The sequence below is a fragment of the Pseudophryne corroboree genome, chromosome 6 (assembly GCF_028390025.1).
Source record: "Pseudophryne corroboree isolate aPseCor3 chromosome 6, aPseCor3.hap2, whole genome shotgun sequence".
Lineage (NCBI taxonomy): Eukaryota > Metazoa > Chordata > Amphibia > Anura > Myobatrachidae > Pseudophryne > Pseudophryne corroboree.
Window position 1 is genome coordinate 425482416 of NC_086449.1, and position 18846 is coordinate 425501261.

The following is an 18846-nucleotide window of genomic DNA, read 5'->3' on the forward strand; positions in this document are numbered from 1 at the left end:
GAGACGCTGGCCCGGACCGCCACTCTCCTGATCAAGTACAGGGAGCAAAACGGGGAGGGAGGGGGGGGGGGGCACAGTGATTTGGTGCTATCATTACAGCGCAGACATCTGATATTCTTTCTCAGTATTGTAATTGGCGCTGGGGTGTGAGCTGGTAACTACCTCTGTGTTTCTCTAACAGGCTTCCCTGTGGGTCTGTCCCCTATAGCCAGTGTGAGTGTTTGCGTGTCGGTACGGTGTGTCGACATGTCTGAGGCTGAGTGCTCCTCCCCGGAGGAAGTTAATGGGGGCGCAGAGAAGGATTTGGGAGTGACTCTGTCGGCACCGCCGACTGCTGATTGGACGAATATGTTGAGTACATTGAATGCAAATGTGGCGTTATTGTCTAAAAGGCTGGATAAATCTGATTCTCAGACATAAATGTGGAGAAAATCCATGGAGGACGCCTTGTCCCAGGTACAAGTCCCCTCAGGGTCACAAAAGCGTTCATTTACCCAAATGGCTGATATGGATACCGACACGGACTCTGACTCCAGTGTCGACTATAGTGAGGCTAGTTTACATCCAAAATTGGTTAAGAGTATTCAGTACATGATTGTGTCTATTAAAGATGTTTTACATATTTCTGAGGTACCTGCGGTTCCTGATACAAGGGTTTGTTTGTATAAGGGAAAGAAGCCTGAGGTGACGTTTCCCCCCTCTCATGAACTGAACGCTCTTTGTGAAAAGGCTTGGGAATCTCCTGATAAAAGGTGGCAGATTCCCAAGAGAATTTTTATGGCATATCCTTTCCCCTCTGACGATAGGGAAAAGTGGGAGTCATCACCCAATGTGGACAAAGTTCTGTCACGGCTGTCCAAGAAGGTGGCGCTTCCGTCTCCCGACACTGCTGCCCTCAAGGATCCTGCAGATCGTAAGCAGGAAACAACATTAAAGGCCATTTATGTCACTACGGGTGCACTCCTCAGACCTGCCGTGGCGTCGGCATGGGTAAGTAGTGCTATTGCTAAGTGGGCTGATAATTTGGCATCTGACATGGATACCCTGGATAGGGATAACATTCTTTTGACTCTCGGATATATCAGGGACGCTGCGGCTTACCTAAAGGATGCGGCGAGGGATATTGGCCTCTTGGGATCAAGGGCCAATGCCATGGCAGTCTCGGCCAGGAGAGCGCTGTGGATTCATCAATGGAATGCTGATGCCGACTCCAAGAAAGCTATGGAAGCGCTCCCATTTAAAGGTAGTGTCTTGCACCCCATTATCGGCCTAATAGATACAAAAAAAGGAAGAGGCTCGTCCCTCCTTGCTTCCAAAGGTAGAGGAAGGGGAAAAAGGTTGCCCGGTGTGTCAGGCTCCCAGGACCAAAAGTCCTACCCGGCCTCTGCCAAGTCCACCGCATGACGCTGGGGCTCCCCTACGGAAGTCCGTACCGGTGGGGGCGCGTCTCCGACTCTTCAGTCAGGTCTGGTTTCACTCGGGCCTAGATCCTTGAGTGTTAGACATAGTGGCCCTCATTCCGAGTTGTTCGCTCGGAGTTTTTCATCGCATCGCAGTGAGAATTCTCTTAGTGCGCATGCGCAATGTTCGCACTGCGACTGCGCCAAGTAACTTTACTATGAAGAAAGTAAGTTTACTCACGGCATTTTCATCGCTCCGACGTTCGCATTGTGATTGACAGGAAATGGGTGTTACTGGGCGGATGCACGGCGTTTTAGGGGCGTGTGGCTGGAAACGCTACCGTTTCCGGAAAAAACGCAGGAGTGGCCGGAGAAACGGTGGGAGTGCCTGGGCGAACGCTGGGTGTGTTTATGACGTCAGCCAGGAACCAAAAGCACTGAACTGATCGCACAGGCAGAGTAAGTCTGAAGCTACTCAGAAACTGCTATCTCGTTTGTAATCGCAATATTGCGCGTACGTCGGTCGCAATTTTAAGAAGCTAAGATTCACTCCCAGTAGGCGGCGGCTTAGCGTGTGTAACTCTGCTACATTCGCCTTGCGAGCGAACAACTCGGAATGAGGGCCAGTGTCCCAAGGGTACAAAATGGAGTTTCAAGAGGTGCCCCCCCCCCACCGATTTTTCAAATCAGCTTTGCCAGTTTCTATCCCAGAAAGGGAGGTAGTGAATGCTGCGATACAAAAGCTGTGTCGTCAGAGTGTCATTGTCCTGGTACCCCAGTCCCAACGGGGAGAAGGTTTTTATTCGAGCCTCTTTGTCGTGCCAAAGCCGGACGGCTTGGTCAGACCGATCCTGAACCTAAAATCCCTCAATCTGTATTTGAAAACTTTCAAGTTCAAGATGGAATCTCTTCGTGCAGTGATCTCCAGTCTAGAAGGGGGGATTTTATGCATCAGTCGACATAAAAGATGCCTACTTACACGTCCCAATATATCCTCCACATCAAGCTTTCCTAAGATTTGCGGTGCAGGATTGTCATTACTAATTTCAGACGTTGCCGTTTGGTCTTTCCACGGCCCCGAGGGTCTTCACCAAAGTGATGGCAGAAATGATGGTACTCCTACGCAAGCAGGGTGTCACAATTATCCTGTACTTGGACGATTTCCTGATAAAGGCGAGATCAAAGGAGCAGTTGTTAAGGAATGTGGAACTCTCCCTGACGGTTCTGCAACATCATGGTTGGATTCTAAATTTGCCAAAGTCTCAGTTGATTCCGACAACTCAGCTGCCTTTCTTGGGCATGATCCTGGACACGCAACTGCAGAGAGTGTTTCTTACAGCGGAAAAAGCTCTGGAAATCCAATGCATGGTCAAGGAGATTCTGAAACCGGCAAGAGTGTCGATTCATCAATGCACTCGAGTGCTAGGGAAGATGGTGGCGGCTTACGAAGCCATTCCGTTTGGCAGGTTTCATGCCCGGGTGTTTCAGTGGGACCTGCTGGACAAATGGTCCGGGTCTCACCTACACATGCACCGGAAAATAAGTCTATCTTCCAGGACCAGAATATCTCTCCTGTGGTGGCTGCAAAGTTCTCACCTTCTAGAGGGACGCAGGTTCGGGATCCAGGATTGGGTCCTGCTGACCACGGATGTAAGTCTCCAAGGCTGGGAGGCAGTCACAAAAGGAAGAAGTTTCCAGGGAAAATGGTCAAGCCAGGAAACTTGTCTCCACATAAACGTTCTGGAGTTAAGAGCCATTTACAACGGCCTTCTACAAGCGGAACACCTTCTTCGAGGTCTACCTGTCCTAATTCAGTCGGACAACGTAACAGCAGTGGCGTACGTAAACCGCCAGGGCGGAAAAAAGAGAAGAGCGGCGATGGCGAAGGCCACAAGAGTTCTCCACTGGCCGGAAAAGCACGTGAGCACTCTGTCAGCAGTCTTCCTTCCGGGAGTGGACAACTGGGAAGCAGACTTCCTCAGCAGACACGATCTCCATCCAGGAGAGTGGGCTCTTCATCAAGAGGTATTTGCAGAAGTGACAAGGCGTTGGGGAATTCCTCAAATAGACATGATAGCATCTCGCCTCAACAAGAAGCTTCCAAGGTATTGTTCCAGGTCAAGGGACCCCCAAGCCAGTGCAGTGTACGCCCTGGTGACTCCGTGGGTGTTTCAGTCGGTATATGTGTTCCCTCCACTTCCTCTCATTCCAAAAGTGTTGAGGATCATAAGACGAACAAGGGTTCCGGCAGTACTCATCGTTCCAGATTGGCCACGGAGGGCCTGGTATCCGGATCTTCAGGAATTGCTCATAGAAGATCATTGGCTGCTTCCTCTCAGAGAGGATCTGTTACTGAAGGGGCCATGCGTATTTCAAGACTTACCGCGGCTGCGTTTGACGGCATGGAGGTTGAACGCCAAATCCTAGCTCGAAAGGGTATTCCCGGAGAAGTCATCCCCATTCTCCTTAAGGCTAGAAAGGAGGTCACGGCGAAGCATTATCACCGTATTTGGAGAAAATATATGTCGTGGTGTGAAGCCAAGAAAGCTCCTACGGAGGAGTTTCAGCTTGGTCGTTTCCTCCATTTTTTGCAGGCAGGCGTGGACGCAGGCCTGAAATTGGGTTCCATTAAAGTGCAGATTTCGGCTTTATCTATTTTCTGTCAAAAAGAATTGGCCGCCCTTTCAGAGGTTCAGACTTTCGTGAAGGGAGTGCTGCATATCCATCCTCCGTTTGTGCCACCCGTGGCACCGTGGGATCTTGACGTGGTGTTACAATTTCTTATGTCTCACTGGTTTGAACCTTTGCGAAATGTTGAGTTGAAATTTCTCACTTGGAAGGTGGTCATGCTTTTGGCCTTGGCATCCACCAGACGGGTGTCGGAATTGGCGGCTTTGTCTCACAAGAGCCCATATTTGATTTTCCATGTGGATAGAGTGGAATTGCGGACTCGTCAACAATTTCTGCCGAAGGTGGTTTCTTCGTTTCACATAAATCAACCTATTGTGGTGCCTGTGGCTACGGATACCGTGACGGTGCCAAAATCTCTCAATGTCGTAAGAGCTTTGAAGATTTATGTCGACAGAACGACTCGTGTTAGGAAAACAGAGGCTCTGTTTGTCCTGTATGCTTCTAACAAGATTGGAAATCCTGCTTCCAAGCAGACTATTGCACGCTGGATTTGTAATACGATTCAGCACGCTCATTCTACGGCTGGATTGCCGTTACCAAAGTCACTGAAGGCACATTCTACCAGGAAGGTGGGCTCATCTTGGGCGGCTGCCCGAGGGGTCTCGGCACTTCAACTTTGCCGAGCAGCTACGTGGTCGGGTTCAAACACTTTTGCTAAATTCTACAAGTTTGATACCCTGGCTGATGAGGACCTCGCGTTTGCTCAATCTGTGCTGCAGAGTCGTCCGCACTCTCCTACCCGGTCTGGAGCTTTGGTATAGACCCCATGGTCCTTTTGGAGTCCCCAGCATCCTCTAGGACGTAAGAGAAAATAAGAATTTACTCACCGGTAATTCTATTTCTCGTAGTCCGTAGTGGATGCTGGGAACTCCTTAAGGACCATGGGGGATAGACGGGCTCCGCAGGAGACTGGGCACTCTAAAAGAAAGATTAGGTACTATCTGGTGTGCACTGGCTCCTCCCTCTATGCCCCTCCTCCAGACCTCAGTTAAGGAAACTGTGCCCGGAAGAGCTGACACAACAAGGAAAGGATTTGGAATCAAGGGTAAGACTCATACCAGCCACACCAATCACACCGTACAACTTGTGATAACCATACCCAGTTAACAGTATGAACAACAACTGAGCCTCAGTAACAGATGGCTCATAACAATAACCCTTTAGTTAAGCAATAACTATATACATGTATTGCAGAGAGTCCGCACTTGGGACGGGCGCCCAGCATCCACTACGGACTACGAGAAATAGAATTACCGGTGAGTAAATTCTTATTTTCTCTGACGTCCTAGTGGATGCTGGGAACTCCGTAAGGACCATGGGGATTATACCAAAGCTCCCAAACGGGCGGGAGAGTGCGGATGACTCTGCAGCACCGCATGAGCAAACTCAAGGTCCTCCTCAGCCAGGGTATCAAACTTGTAGAACTTAGCAAACTTGTTTGACCCCGACCAAGTAGCAGCTCGGCAAAGCTGTAAAGCCGAGACCCCCTCGGGCAGCCGCCCAAGAAGAGCCCACCTTCCTTGTGGAATGGGCTTTCACCATTTTGGATGCGGCAATCCAGCCGCAGAGTGAACCAGCTGAATCGTGCTATAGATCCAGCGAACAATAGTCTGCTTCGAAGCAGGAGCGCCAACCTTGTTGGCTGCATACAGAATAAACAGCGAGTCAGACTTTCTGACTCCCGCCTTTCTGGAAACATACATTTTCAAAGCCCGGACTACGTCCAGCAACTTGGAATCCTCCAAGTCCCTAGTAGCCGCAGGCACCACAATAGGCTGGTTCAAATGAAACGATGATACCACCCTAGGAAGACATTGGGGACGAGTCCTCAATTCTGCCCTGTCCATATGGAAGATTAGATAAGGGTTTTTACATGACAAAACCGCCAATACTGACACACGCCTAGCCGAAGCTAAGGCCAATAGCATGACCACTTTCCACGTGAGATATTTTAGCTCCATGGTCTTAAGTAGCTCAAACCAGTGGGATTTCAGGAAATCCAACACAACGTTAAGATCCCAAGGTGCCACCGGTGGCACAAAAGGAGGCTGAATATGCAGCACCCCCGGAACAACGTCTGAACTTCAGGCAGTGAAGCCAGTTCATTTTTAGAGAAAATGTATAGGGCCGAAATCTTGACCTTTATGGATCCTAATTTTAGGCCCATAGTCACTCCTGACTATAGGAAGTGCAGGAATCGACCCCGCAACCTATTTTCGCCATATACAGTGAAAAAGTCTTGCTGTCAAGTCTTTCCTAGCCTTTATCAGCGTAGGAATAACTGCATCCGGAATGCCCTTTTCCGCTAGGATCCGGCGTTCAACCGCCATGCCGTCAAATGCAGCCGCGGTAAATTTTGGAACAGACAGGGCCGCTGTTGCAACATGTCCTGTCTGAGAGGCAGAAGTCCTGAGTCCTCTGAGAGCATTTCCTGCAGCTCCGGGTACCGAGTCCTTCTTGGCCAATTCGGAGCAAAGAATATTGTTTTCACTCCTCCTTTTATTACAATTCTCAGCCCTTGGGTATGAGAGGAAGAGGAGGGAATACAGAGACCGACTGGAACACCCACGGTGTACTAGTGCGACCACAGCTATCACCTGAGGGTCCCTTGACCCGGCGTAAAACCTTTTTTAGCTTTTTATTGAGGTGGGACGCCATCTAGTCCACCTTAGGCAGTTCCCATCAATTTGCAAACTGCGTGAAGACTTCCTGATGAAGTCCCCACTTTCCCGGGTGGAGGTCGTGCCTGCTGAGGAAGTCTGCTTCCCAGATGTCCACTCCCGGAACGAACACTGCTGACAGTGCGCTTACTTGATTCTCCGCCCAGCGAAGAATTCTGGTGGCTTCTACCCTCGCCACCCTGCTCCTTGTGCCGCCTTGGCGGTTTACATGAACCCCTGCGGTCTGACTGGATCAGAACCGGTTGGTCGCGAAGCAGGATCTCCGCTTGACTTAGGGCGTTGTATATGGCCCTTAGTTCCAGGATATTGATGTCAAGGCAAGTCAGTTGACTTGACCACAGACCTTGGAAATTTCTTCCCTGTGTAACTGCCCCCCACCCTCGGAGGCTTGCATCCGTGGTCACCAGGATCCAGTCCTGAATGCCGAATCTGCGGCCCTCGAGAAGGTGAGCACTCTGCAGCCACCACAGGAGAGACACCCTGGCCCTGGGGGATAGGGTGATTAACCGATGCCTCTGAAGAGGTGATCCGGACCACTTGTCCAGTAAGTCCCATTGGAAGGTCCTCGCATGGAACCTGCCTAAGGGGATGGCCTCGTATGATGCCACCATCCTTCCCAGGACTCGAGTGCAGTGATGCACTGACACCTGTTTTGGTTTTAATAGATTCCTGACCAGTGTCACAAGCTCCTGAGCTCTCTCTATCGGGAGATAACCCTTTTCTGGTCTGTGTCTAGGATCGTGCCTAGGAAAGGCAGATGAGCTGTAGGAAACAACTGCGACTTTGGAATATATAGAATACAGCCGTGTTGCCGTTACACTTCCAGAGAAAGTGATACGCTGTTCAGCAACTGCTCTCTTGATCTCGCTTTTATGAGGAGATCGTCCAAGTACGTGATAATAGTGACACCTTGCTTCCGCAGGAGCACAATCATATCCGCCATTACCATGGTGAATATTCTCGGGGCCGTGGAGAGACCAAACGGCAACATCTGAAATTGGTAATGACAATCCCGTACCGCAATTCTGAGGTACGCCTAATGAGGTGGATAAATGGGGACCTGAAGGTATGCATCCCTTATGTCCCGATTCACAATAAAGTCTCCCCCTTTTTAGGCTTGCACTGACCGCTCTTAGCGATTCCATCTTGAACTTGAACCTTCTCAGGTATATGTTCAGGGATTTTTAATTCAATATGGGTCTGACCGAACCGTCTGGTTTCGGGATTACAACATGGTTTAATAATAACACCCTCTTGTTGAAGGAGGGGACCCTTGACTACCACCTGTTAAAGATACAATTTGTGAATTGCAGATAACACTGGCTCCCTCTCTTGGGGGGAAGCCCGCAGGGCCGTCGGTGAGGGGGCATCTTCTCACAGTCCAGCTTGTATCCCTGAGACACAATATCTATTGCCCAGGGATCGAACAGGGAGTGAACCCACTTGTGGCTGAACTTACGAAGGCGTGTCCCCACCGGGCCTAGCTCCGCCTGTGGAGCCCCAGCGACATTGGTGGATTTTTGTAGGGGCCGGGGAGGACTTCTGTTCCTGGGAACTAGCTGCCCGGCTCTGACAAGAAAGGACGCCCCTCAGACTTTCTTGTTTCTTTATACGAAAGGCTGCATTTAATAATGTCGTGCTTTCTTAGGCTGTGCAGGAATATAAGGCAAACTAGCAGAATTACCAGCTATAGCTGTAGAGACCAGGCCCGAGAACCCTTCTCCACACAATCCTCAGCCTTCCATATGCCTCTTAAGTCGGCATCATCTGTCCAATGCATATTCTACAGGACACGTCAAGCAGAGATCGACATAGCTTTGACTCTAGGACCCAGTATACTCATGTCTCTTTGGGCATGCTTTATAACTATATATCTATCACTTAAGACAGCATCTTTAATATATTTATATTGCATACTAGGGTCTCATCTCTGCTGATAAGGTACCTGTCCACGCTGCCACAGCGCTATAAACCCATGCCGACACAATCGCCGGTCTGGGTAGTATACTAGAATGTGCATGCTATCTGCAGGATCCCTGAGAATAGCAAGTGCTACCATCTGTGCAAACAGGACACCCCAGGGGAAGATTCTCAACATATCCTGGCCCTAGTGGGGAAAGGATACAGCCTGAGAATTCTCTTGTGGGAAGCTGCCGTCTCTTGTCTGGAGATTCCCGCTCTTTTTCCTCATGAGAGGAGGGAAATTTACCTCCGCATTCTTCCCCTTAAACATGTGTACTCTCGTGTCAGGGACAGATGAGTCATCAGTGATATGCAAATCATCTATTATTTCAATAATCATATATTGAATATTTTATAGCCATCTTGGCTGTAACTTTGCATTATCGTAGTCGACAGTGGAGTTAAACTCCTTGTCGATACCAGTGTTTGTTATTATGGATAGTGAGCATTGAGAGACTCTGAAGGTCTCTGTGACATAGGGACAGACATGGGTAGATTTCCTGTCTGTTCCCTAACCTTTTGTGCAATAAATTCACCTTAGCACTTACACATATCCAAACAGGTGTCGGCGTTGTCGACGGAGACACCCTCTCACACACATATCCGCTCTATCACCTCCTTAGAGGAGCCTTTTACCTCAGACATGTCGACACACGCGTACCGACACACCACACACACAGGGGATGCTCTATTTGAGGACAGTTCCCCCACAAGGCCCTTTGGAGAGACAGAGAGAGAGTATGCCAGCACACACCCCAGCGCTATATAACCCAGGGATTACACTACAACTCAGTGTTTACCCAGTAGCTGCTGTATATACAAATTTTTGCGCCTAAATTTATGTGCCCCCCCCTCTCTTTTCACCCTTTGTGTACCAGGATACTGCCGGGGAGAGCCTGGGGAGCTTCCTTCCAGCGGAGCTGTGAAGAGAAAATGGCGCTGGTGTGCTGAGGAAGAAGGCCCGGCCCCCTCAGCGGCGGGCTTCTGTCCTGTTTCTGACTAAAAATGGCGGGGGTTTTACACATATACAGTTTTCCAGACTGTATTATGTGTATATATTGCCAAAAGGTATACTTATTGCTGCCCAGGGCGCCCCCCCCCCCCCAGCGCCCTGCACCCTACAGTGACCGGAGTGTGTGGTGTGCAGTGGGAGCAATGGCGCACAGCTGCAGTGCTGTGCGCTACCTTAATGAAGACCGGAGTCTTCTGCTGCCGATTTTATCTCCTTCTTCTGTCTTCTGGCTCTGCAAGGGGGACGGCGGCGCGGCTCCGGGAACGGACGATCGAAGTCAGGCCCTGTGTTCGAACCCTCTGGAGCTAATGGTGTCCAGTAGCCTAAGAAGCACAAGCTAGCTGCACGCAGGTAGGTTTGCTTCTCTCCCCTCAGTCCCACGTAGCAGTGAGTCTGTTGCCAGCAGATCTCACTGAAAATAAAAAACCTAACAAATACTTTCTTTCTAGCAAGCTCAGGAGAGCCCACTAGGTGCATCCAGCTCTGGCCGGGCACAGATTCTAACTGAGGTCTGGAGGAGGGGCATAGAGGGAGGAGCCAGTGCACACCAGATAGTACCTAATCTTTCTTTTAGAGTGCCCAGTCTCCTGCGGAGCCCGTCTATCCCCCATGGTCCTTACGGAGTTCCCAGCATCCACTAGGACGTCAGAGAAAATAGGATTTTAATACCTACCGTTAAATCCTTTTCTCCTAGTCCATAGAGGATGCTGCGCGCCCATCCCAGTGCAGACTGTTACTTGCAGTTGTATTGTTATTTTGGTTTCGGTTACACGAAGGTTGTGTATCAGTTATATTCAGCTTGTTGCTGTCTTTAGTTCATACTGTTATCTGGCATTCCTGGTAATCCAGTTGTACGGTGTGGTGTGGTGTGAGCTGGTATGTATCTCGCCATTAGTTTAACAAAAATCATTTTCCTTGAAATGTCCGTCTCTCTGGGCACAGTTCTTATAACTGAGGTCTGGAGGAGGGGCATAGAGGGAGGAGCCAGTTCACACCCATTCAAAGTCTTATAGTGTGCCCATGTGTCCTACGGATCCCGACTATACCCCATCGTCCTTTTGGAGTCCCCAGCATCCTCTACGGACTAGGAGAAAATGATTTACCGGTAGGTATTAAAATCCTATTTTTTATAGCCAAAACTCTGGAGTAAAAAGTGTATGGCAGGTGAGGCAGTGCCTCACCTGGCTAACTTTTCCACACATCTCTGATCAAAACTCACCAAATTTCCAGGAGTTTATACTGCTGCACCTTTGTGTAATGCCCAGATGTACGCTTTGGCTCATATATTGCATGTTAATCTGGCTCTGGTGCTAGTCAGTGCCTCCTGACCTATTTAGCTCACCGCATGTCCCTGCTGGGGGCATATCTGGTACTGGGGGAACATGTGTATCTGTCACTGGGAGCATATCTTGCACGGGACATGCATATCTGGCACTGGGGGTTTATCAGGCACTGTGGGGACATGCATATCTGGCACTGGGGGCATATCTGGCACTGTGGGGACATGCATATCTGGCACTGGGGGGACATGCATATCTGGCACTGGGGGCATATCTGGTACTGGGGGAACATGTGTATCTGGCACTGGGAGCATATCTGACACTGGGGGGGACATGCATGTCTGGCACGGGGGGCATATCTGGCACTGTGGGGACATGCATATCTGGCACTGGGGGCATATCTGGCACTGTGGGGACATGCATATCTGGCACTGGGGGCATATCTGGCACTGGGAGCATATCTGGCACTGGGGGCATATCTAGCACTGTGGGGACATGCATATCTGGCACTGGGGGCATATCTGGCACTGTGGGGACATGTATATCTGGCACTGGGGGCATATCTGGCACTGGGGGGACTTGTATATCTGGCACTGGTTGCATATCTGGCACTGGGGGGACATGCTTATCTGGCACTGGGGGCATATCTGGCACTGTGGGGACATGTATATCTGGCACTGGGGGCATATCTGGCACTGGGGGGACTTGTATATCTGGCACTGGTTGCATATCTGGCACTGGGGGGACATGCATATCTGGCATTGGGGGTATATCTGGCACTGGGGGGGGGGAATGCATATCTGGCACTGGGGGCATATCTGGCACTGTGGGGACATGCATATCTGGCACTGGGGGCATATCTGGCACTGTGGGACATGCGTATCTGGCACTGGGGGCATATCTGGCACTGTGAGGACATGTGTATCTGGTTCTGGGGCATATCTGGCACTGTGAGGACATGTGTATCTGGTTCTGGGGCATATCTGGCACTGGAGGCATATTTGTATCTGGCACTGGGGGCATATATGTATCTGGCACTGTGGGGACGTGTATCTGGCACTGGGGGCATATATGTATCTGCCAATATGGGGACATGTGTATCTGGCACTGTGGTGACGTGTATCTGGCACTGGGGGCATATATGTATCTGGTACTGTGGGGCATATATGTATCTGGCACTGTGGAGGCACCCATTTTTTGGCGTTTTTATATGTATGTGGCACTGTACTGGGGCATTATTTGTATGTGGCACTGTACAACATGTCTAAAAACGGGGTTATTACACAAGGTCATACTCCTACAAACGTCATACCGAAAGGTGTGTGCACGAAAATGGGGTGTGGCTTTGTGACAACTAGGCTATACTCCCATTTTTGCGAGAACGCGTGCGCCATGATAGTGGCTCTTACCCTTTACTACAAATCTTTTCTGGCTCTTTGCCTCTGACTGGTTGGCCATCCCTGCTTTAATGTATCCAAAATCACTAAAACCCGAACAGTTTGTAGAATACTAAAGCAGATGTACGTCTGTCTGTCTGTCTATCACTGATCAGCAAAGAATGGCTGCTCCAGTCAGTCTTATTTTGCCTTTATGAGTATATTAAGACTGCGGATATCACATATATTGGTATTCTAAGGAAGCAAATATTATTTAAAGGTCATGAAGTCTCAGTAATGTTTAGGTTATATTTTCCAGATAACATAGCACAACATATGGCACAGGAATCCCATGCATTTCCCCCCAGTACTGGTTAGACAACTACGGCATTTGGAAAAGCAGTTTTCAATAGTTAGTGCAACCTGTAGTCAAACATGCTTACATATGTCTCTAGAAGATACAGTAGTAAAAAAGTGTGTGAAAGGTGGATACTTACACATCCACACAGAGATAGATGAATGAGGTTTAACTGTAGTGATGGAGTTGATATGTTTCTATTAAACCAATATGAGTGTAGCAGATACTCACAGTACAACTTCTACATGGTCCAAAGCCCACTGATCATGACCTGTTCCACTATGGCGTGGCTGCCACCAGCGTAATAAGACTCCTTTCATACGTGCTTCCCTATAGTAACACAGCAACATGAGATTCACTGAGTCAAGGAATGTCAAAAAACATATCTATGGCCCTCATTCCGAGTTGTTCGCTCGCTAGCTGCTTTTAGCAGCTTTGCACACGCTGAGCCGCCGCCTACTGGGAGTGAATCTTAGCTTAGCAGAATTGCGAACGAAAGATTTGCATAATTGCGAATAGAAATTTCTTTGCAGTTTCTGAGTAGCTCCAGACTTACTCAGCCACTGCGATCAGTTCAGTCAGTTTCGTTCCTGGTTTGACGTCACAAACACACCCAGCGTTCGCCCAGACACTCCCCCGTTTCTCCAGCCACTCCCGCGTTTTTCCCAGAAACAGCAGCGTTTTTCCGCACACACCCATAAAACGGCCAGTTTCCACCCAGAAACACCCACTTCCTGTCAATCACACTCCGATCACCAGAACGATGAAAAATCCTCGTTATGCCGTGAGTAAAATACCTAACTTTTGAGTAAAATAACTAAGCGCATGCGCTCTGCGAACCTTGCGCATGCGCTGTAAGCGACTAATCGCAACATAGCGAAACTTGGCAACGATCGAACAACTCGGAATGAGGGCCTATATACAATGATTTAACAAGCAGAACAAGTTGCTGTCCATAGCATGGAAACACAACAGAACAATTACAGTGCAGCCGATTAGGTGATCAATGGTTACTTACAGGGGAATGTTATAGGAAACTCTTTGTGCTTGTATAAAGTCTTTAGGCTGGTGCTGTGCAATAACTTGCCATGTTATGCCATTATTGACACTGTACTGTAGCAGCACTGCCTTGTCTACAGTGTTTGGATCACTTAGATTGGTATTACAGCTCTCTGTCTGTGCAATGCTTCCGATCTGAAGCACAAACATGATTTTACTGTAAAGAGAAAAACAAAGAGAAAGATATGTTGATCATAATGCGTGCTTGTCAATAGATATGTCATACTCAGGGCCGGATTAAGGCTGGTGGGGGCCCGGGGCAACAAAGTTGGGGGACCTCACTACAATTTCTGCTAAACACCCCTGAGCACCCCCCCCCCCCCCCCACCCGTGTGTGCACAATCATTAAAAAACACACAAACATATTATCTGGACATTACGGAGCAGCAGAAAAGTGTGCAGTAACAGCAGACGTGGGCGGCTCAGGGTCAGTGTCTCGTGGGATTTCACTTCACTATCCCGCAAAACTGACTGTACATGGAGGAGCTCCCCGGTGGCCCCTGTTATTGAACAGCTGAGCCACCGGAGGGGGACTGCTCCAATTAAAATAGCAGGGTGTGGGGGCCCCTAATGTGTGGGGTCCCGGGACAACCTCCCTTGTCTTCCCTCCTTTAATTCGGCTCTGGTCATACTCATTATTGGGTCATAGGGGTATATTTACTAAAATGGGAGTTCTATTTAAGATGGGATGTTGCCCATAGCAACCAATCAGATTCCAGGTATTATCTTATAGAAGGGGCTAGATAAATGAGAAGTAAAATCTGATTGGTTGCTATGGGCAACATCCCATCTTAAATAGAACCCCCATCTTAGTAAATTTACCCCATAGAATTCTAAAGAAAATGTATGAAGAAGAACCATGATTTACAGTATATACAAACCAATTGTTTTATTTAATAACTCACTTTCTTCATTTCACCCCTTCTTCACTTTACCCTTCTATCCCTCCTTTGATCCATTTACACTATTTTTGAAATGTGTATTAATTTATACCGGCTGAAGGATTAAGTGTGCCTATGATGAGTCAAAGAGAGTAGGTACTATAAAACATCACGTTTATTTTTGGTGGAAGATGAGGAGGGCAATGTAGGGAATGGAATATAAATACAAGCTGTGGCTTTTCAAAATGTCACATTTACAGTACAAAATTATTATCTTGTATACAAAAGAGGAGGGACACCTTATGCAGCAGCCTGGCTAGAAAGTGCGTACTTGAAGTCTCTGACGTTACCTGGCTCTTGTAAGATCGAGCGGCTTTGTTATGGCTTGTCTTATTTGGCAGCCATTAAAGTAAAGGGAGTCTCCGTGAGCATAAGGAGCCAGCTGTCCACATCCATTTCCAATTATACCTCCTTGAATGCTTTCCCAGTTGATGTCTGTCACTTTTTCTGATTCAAAATTATCCTTAATGTAACTTGGAAGGTCATGACTAAAGACGGAGCAGTCATCACCTACAAGCACAAGATCAATTATTGAATCTTAGTTGATCAGAAAATGAAATACATTAGAATATATCATCAGACTTTGCTACACAATATCTCAATTGAATGTGAGTATGTGACAGACTAAGGGTACAGCCCAGGTCCTAAAACACTGACCTCTTTCTGGGTGTCTTTAATAGCTATAATCACACTAGCACTCTGTCATTTGGTTCTTTAAGTACTGACTGTAATGTTCAATATCATCTGCATGTAACCAGGTCACAGATGTACATGCTGTATCCATGGGACACTCTCAAGGCATTTGTTCCTGATATAAAAACCTTATAGATACGTAAGTAAGTGATTTCTGTGTGTATTGTGTATACAGTATGGTATGTAGCCATAATGCTGACATTTACAATGTCAACTTTCATAATGATATCACAATGTCGATACTTAACATGTCTATATTGTTGAAATGTTGACATTAAACATGTCAGCATGTGCAGAATTTGACAAGTTCAAAATGTTGACATGTGAAATGCTGACAATCTGCACAAAGGATTAGGGCTAGGCTGTGGAAGGGAGGTTATAGTTAGGCACTATGGGGGGTTAGGGCTAGGCTCTGGGAGGAGAGGTTACGGTTAGGCACTATGGGGGTTTAGGGCTAGGCACTATGGGGGTGTGTGGGGGGTTAGGGCTAGGCTGTGGGAGGGGAGGTTACGGTTAGGTACTATGGGGGGGTTAGGGCTAGGCTCTGAGCGGAGAGGTTACGGTTAGGCACTATGGGGGGTGGGGGTTTAGGGCTAGGCACTATTGGGCTGTGGGGGGGTTAGGGCTAGGCTGTGGGAGGGGAGGTTATGGTTAGGTACTATAGGGGGGTTAGGGCTAGGCTGTGAGAGGAGAGGTTACGGTTAGGCACTATGGGGGGGGGGGTTACGGTTAGGCTGTGGGAAGGGAGGTTACAGTTAGGCACTATGGGGGGTTAGGGATAGGCTGTGGGAGGGGAGGTTACGGTTAGGCACTATGGGGGGTTAGGGCTAGGCTGTGGGAAGGGAGGTTACGGTTAGGCACTACCGGGGGGTTAGGGCTAGGCTGTGGGAAGGGAGGTTACAGTTAGGCACTATGGGGGGTTAGGGATAGGCTGTGGGAGGGGAGGTTACGGTTAGGCACTATGGGGGGTTAGGGCTAGGCTGTGGGAAGGGAGATTACAGTTAGGCACTATGGGGGGTTAGGGCTAGGCTGTGAGAAGGGAGGTTACAGTTAGGCATTATGGGGGGTTAGGGCTAGGCTGTGGGAAGGGAGGTTACAGTTAGGCATTATGGGGGGTTAGGGCTAGGCTGTGGGAAGAGAGGTTACAGTTAGGCACTATGGGAGGTTAGGGCTAGGCTGTGGAAAGTGAGGCTATGGTTAGGCACTATGGGGAATGGGAAGTTAGGACTAGGCTGTGGGAGGGGACGTTATGGTTAGGAACTATGTATAAGGGGGTTTAGGGCTAGGCTGCATGAGGGGAGGTTACGGTTGGGCACTATGGGGTGGTGGGGGGTTAGAGGTAATGACTAGGATTAGTCATACTTACTGCATACCGAAATACCGACGCCGGAATCCCGACCACACAATCCCGACAGGGGTGGCGAGCGGAACGCAGCCCCTTGCGGGCACGGTGCCTCGTTACGCTCGGCACACTATTATATTCTCCCTCTATGGGTGTCGTGGACACCCACGGAGGGAGAATATGTCGGGATTGTGGCGGTCGGGATTCCGGCGTCGGTATTTCGACTGCCGTGAACCGGTCCAGCGGGATGTTGACCGCATCCCCTCCACCTTGTTCCACTGGTTTACTCAGCTCATCATGTCAAACAAACCTTATTTACTTTTTTGATGGTGTGACTAAATTGATGGATAAAGGTGGAGCCGTAGATATAGCTTATCTAGACTTTAGTAAGGCTTTTGACACTGTTCCACATCGCAGACTGCTAAATAAACTCAAAAGCTTAGGATGGATGCTAAGATTGTTGAATGGATATGATCTTGATTGCAGGATAGAAAACAGAGAGTTGTAGTAAATGGAGTGCATTCACAGGAGAGAAATGTTACCAGTGAAGTACCCCAGGGATCTGTACTTGGAGCAGTGCTTTTTTATATTTTTATTGGTGACACTGCAAATGGCATTAAAGGGAAAGTATGCCTTTTTGCAGATGACACAAAGGTATGCAACAGGGTAGACACACCAGGAGGGGTAAAACAAATGATTGAGGATCTAGGTAGACTAGGGGAATGGTCAAGAGTGTGGCAATTACAGTTTAATGCCAAAAAAATGCAAAATCATGCACTTGGGTCTTAAAAATCCAAAGGTTAAATATAGTATTAATGCTGGCACTATACTGGAAACTACTGAGGAGGATAGGGATCTAGGAATCACTATTTCAGGTGACTTAAAGGCAGGTAAGCAATGTAATAAAGCAATGAGGAAGGCTAGTTGTTAGGGTCTCCTGCCCTGTGCTGCCACGTCGTCATGGCAACCGGGAGACAAGTGCTAGCGGAGTAACCTGAGCGCAGCTGATACTCCGGTTCGGGTCTTTTGCTGTGCAGTGGTTATAGGCTCTGTGCACGGCAGGGGATCCGGTGCTGGTTTTTGTGCTCACAGTCTGTGAGGTCTGAGTGGGGCGTGGACAGCACCTGCTTTATAAGGCCTCTTTTCAGGTTAAGCAGATGCTGCTGAATCTTTGTTGGTTAGTCAGTTCCTGAAAGTTAACCAGTACTGTGTAGCTTTGAATTTGTTTGTTGCTTACTGCAAATAGGCCTGGGGATTTGGTATTACACTCTGCCAATCCAGACCTAGCAGTAAGACTGGAGTCAGTCGTTTAGCTTGCTGGGGTTCTGTTACTACTCTGTGAACTTAGCAAGTTTGCGGCTGTATTCTAAGACTTGCCTGTCTAATCCTGTCTCACTGTGCTAGGTGTCAGGGGTCAGTTTAGTGGCAGTAAGCTGAACCTGTGCACTGCAAGTGAGAATTAGGATTGTGGAGACTCTCCTTGTGTCTATCATTCCATCTCTGACCAAGGAGTTTACTGTCACACCCGTTGGTAACCCTTTAGGGTTTTGCTGTTGCCCTTAGCAACAGCATTTCGGGTTCTCTACGTATTAAAACACAACATCTTGCTTTTCCCATCTGAGCATTTCTAATACAAGGGAGATACCCAGTTCCTTAGCCTCTGGGCTTCTCTGTTCACTTTGTGTGTATTTTGTTACCCTATCACCTTCTGTGTACGTTATGTCATATTCCCCAGTCTGTCTGTGAGTCCATTTGTTTTGCATAACAGTTCAAACACCAGTACATTCCTGCAGGCACTGGAGTGCATAACAGTTCTGACACCAGTACTTTCCTGCAGGCACTGGTGTGCATAACATATTCAGCAGCCTAATACTCCTGTTGAAATTTTGTGGGAATATGGAGCATACCCCTCAAAATACGTTGCAACAGGTGGTCGATCAGGTGCAGGTCCTGACTCGACAATTTAATGATTTTTCCATTAAAATGCACACCTCCCAGGCTGCTGGCGGAGCTCCCGCAGCAGCAGCACCTGCAGGGGTTAAGGAGCCGAA

The 18846-nt window shown here is 48.5% G+C and overlaps 1 protein-coding gene across 4 annotated transcripts in view; it reads right to left on the reverse strand.

The window, feature by feature from the left end:
• RELN (reelin) overlaps window positions 1–18846 on the reverse strand; it is an 856893-nt gene that overhangs the window by 27589 nt on the left and 810458 nt on the right. For all 4 annotated transcript variants that reach the window (XM_063927014.1, XM_063927013.1, XM_063927012.1 and 1 more), the window contains exons 61-63: window positions 15051–15270; window positions 13779–13976; window positions 12992–13090 (exon numbers count right to left, since the gene is read on the reverse strand). In XM_063927014.1, coding sequence (XP_063783084.1) covers window positions 12992–13090; window positions 13779–13976; window positions 15051–15270 — 517 coding nt within the window. The remainder of the gene's footprint in view (window positions 1–12991; window positions 13091–13778; window positions 13977–15050; window positions 15271–18846) is intronic.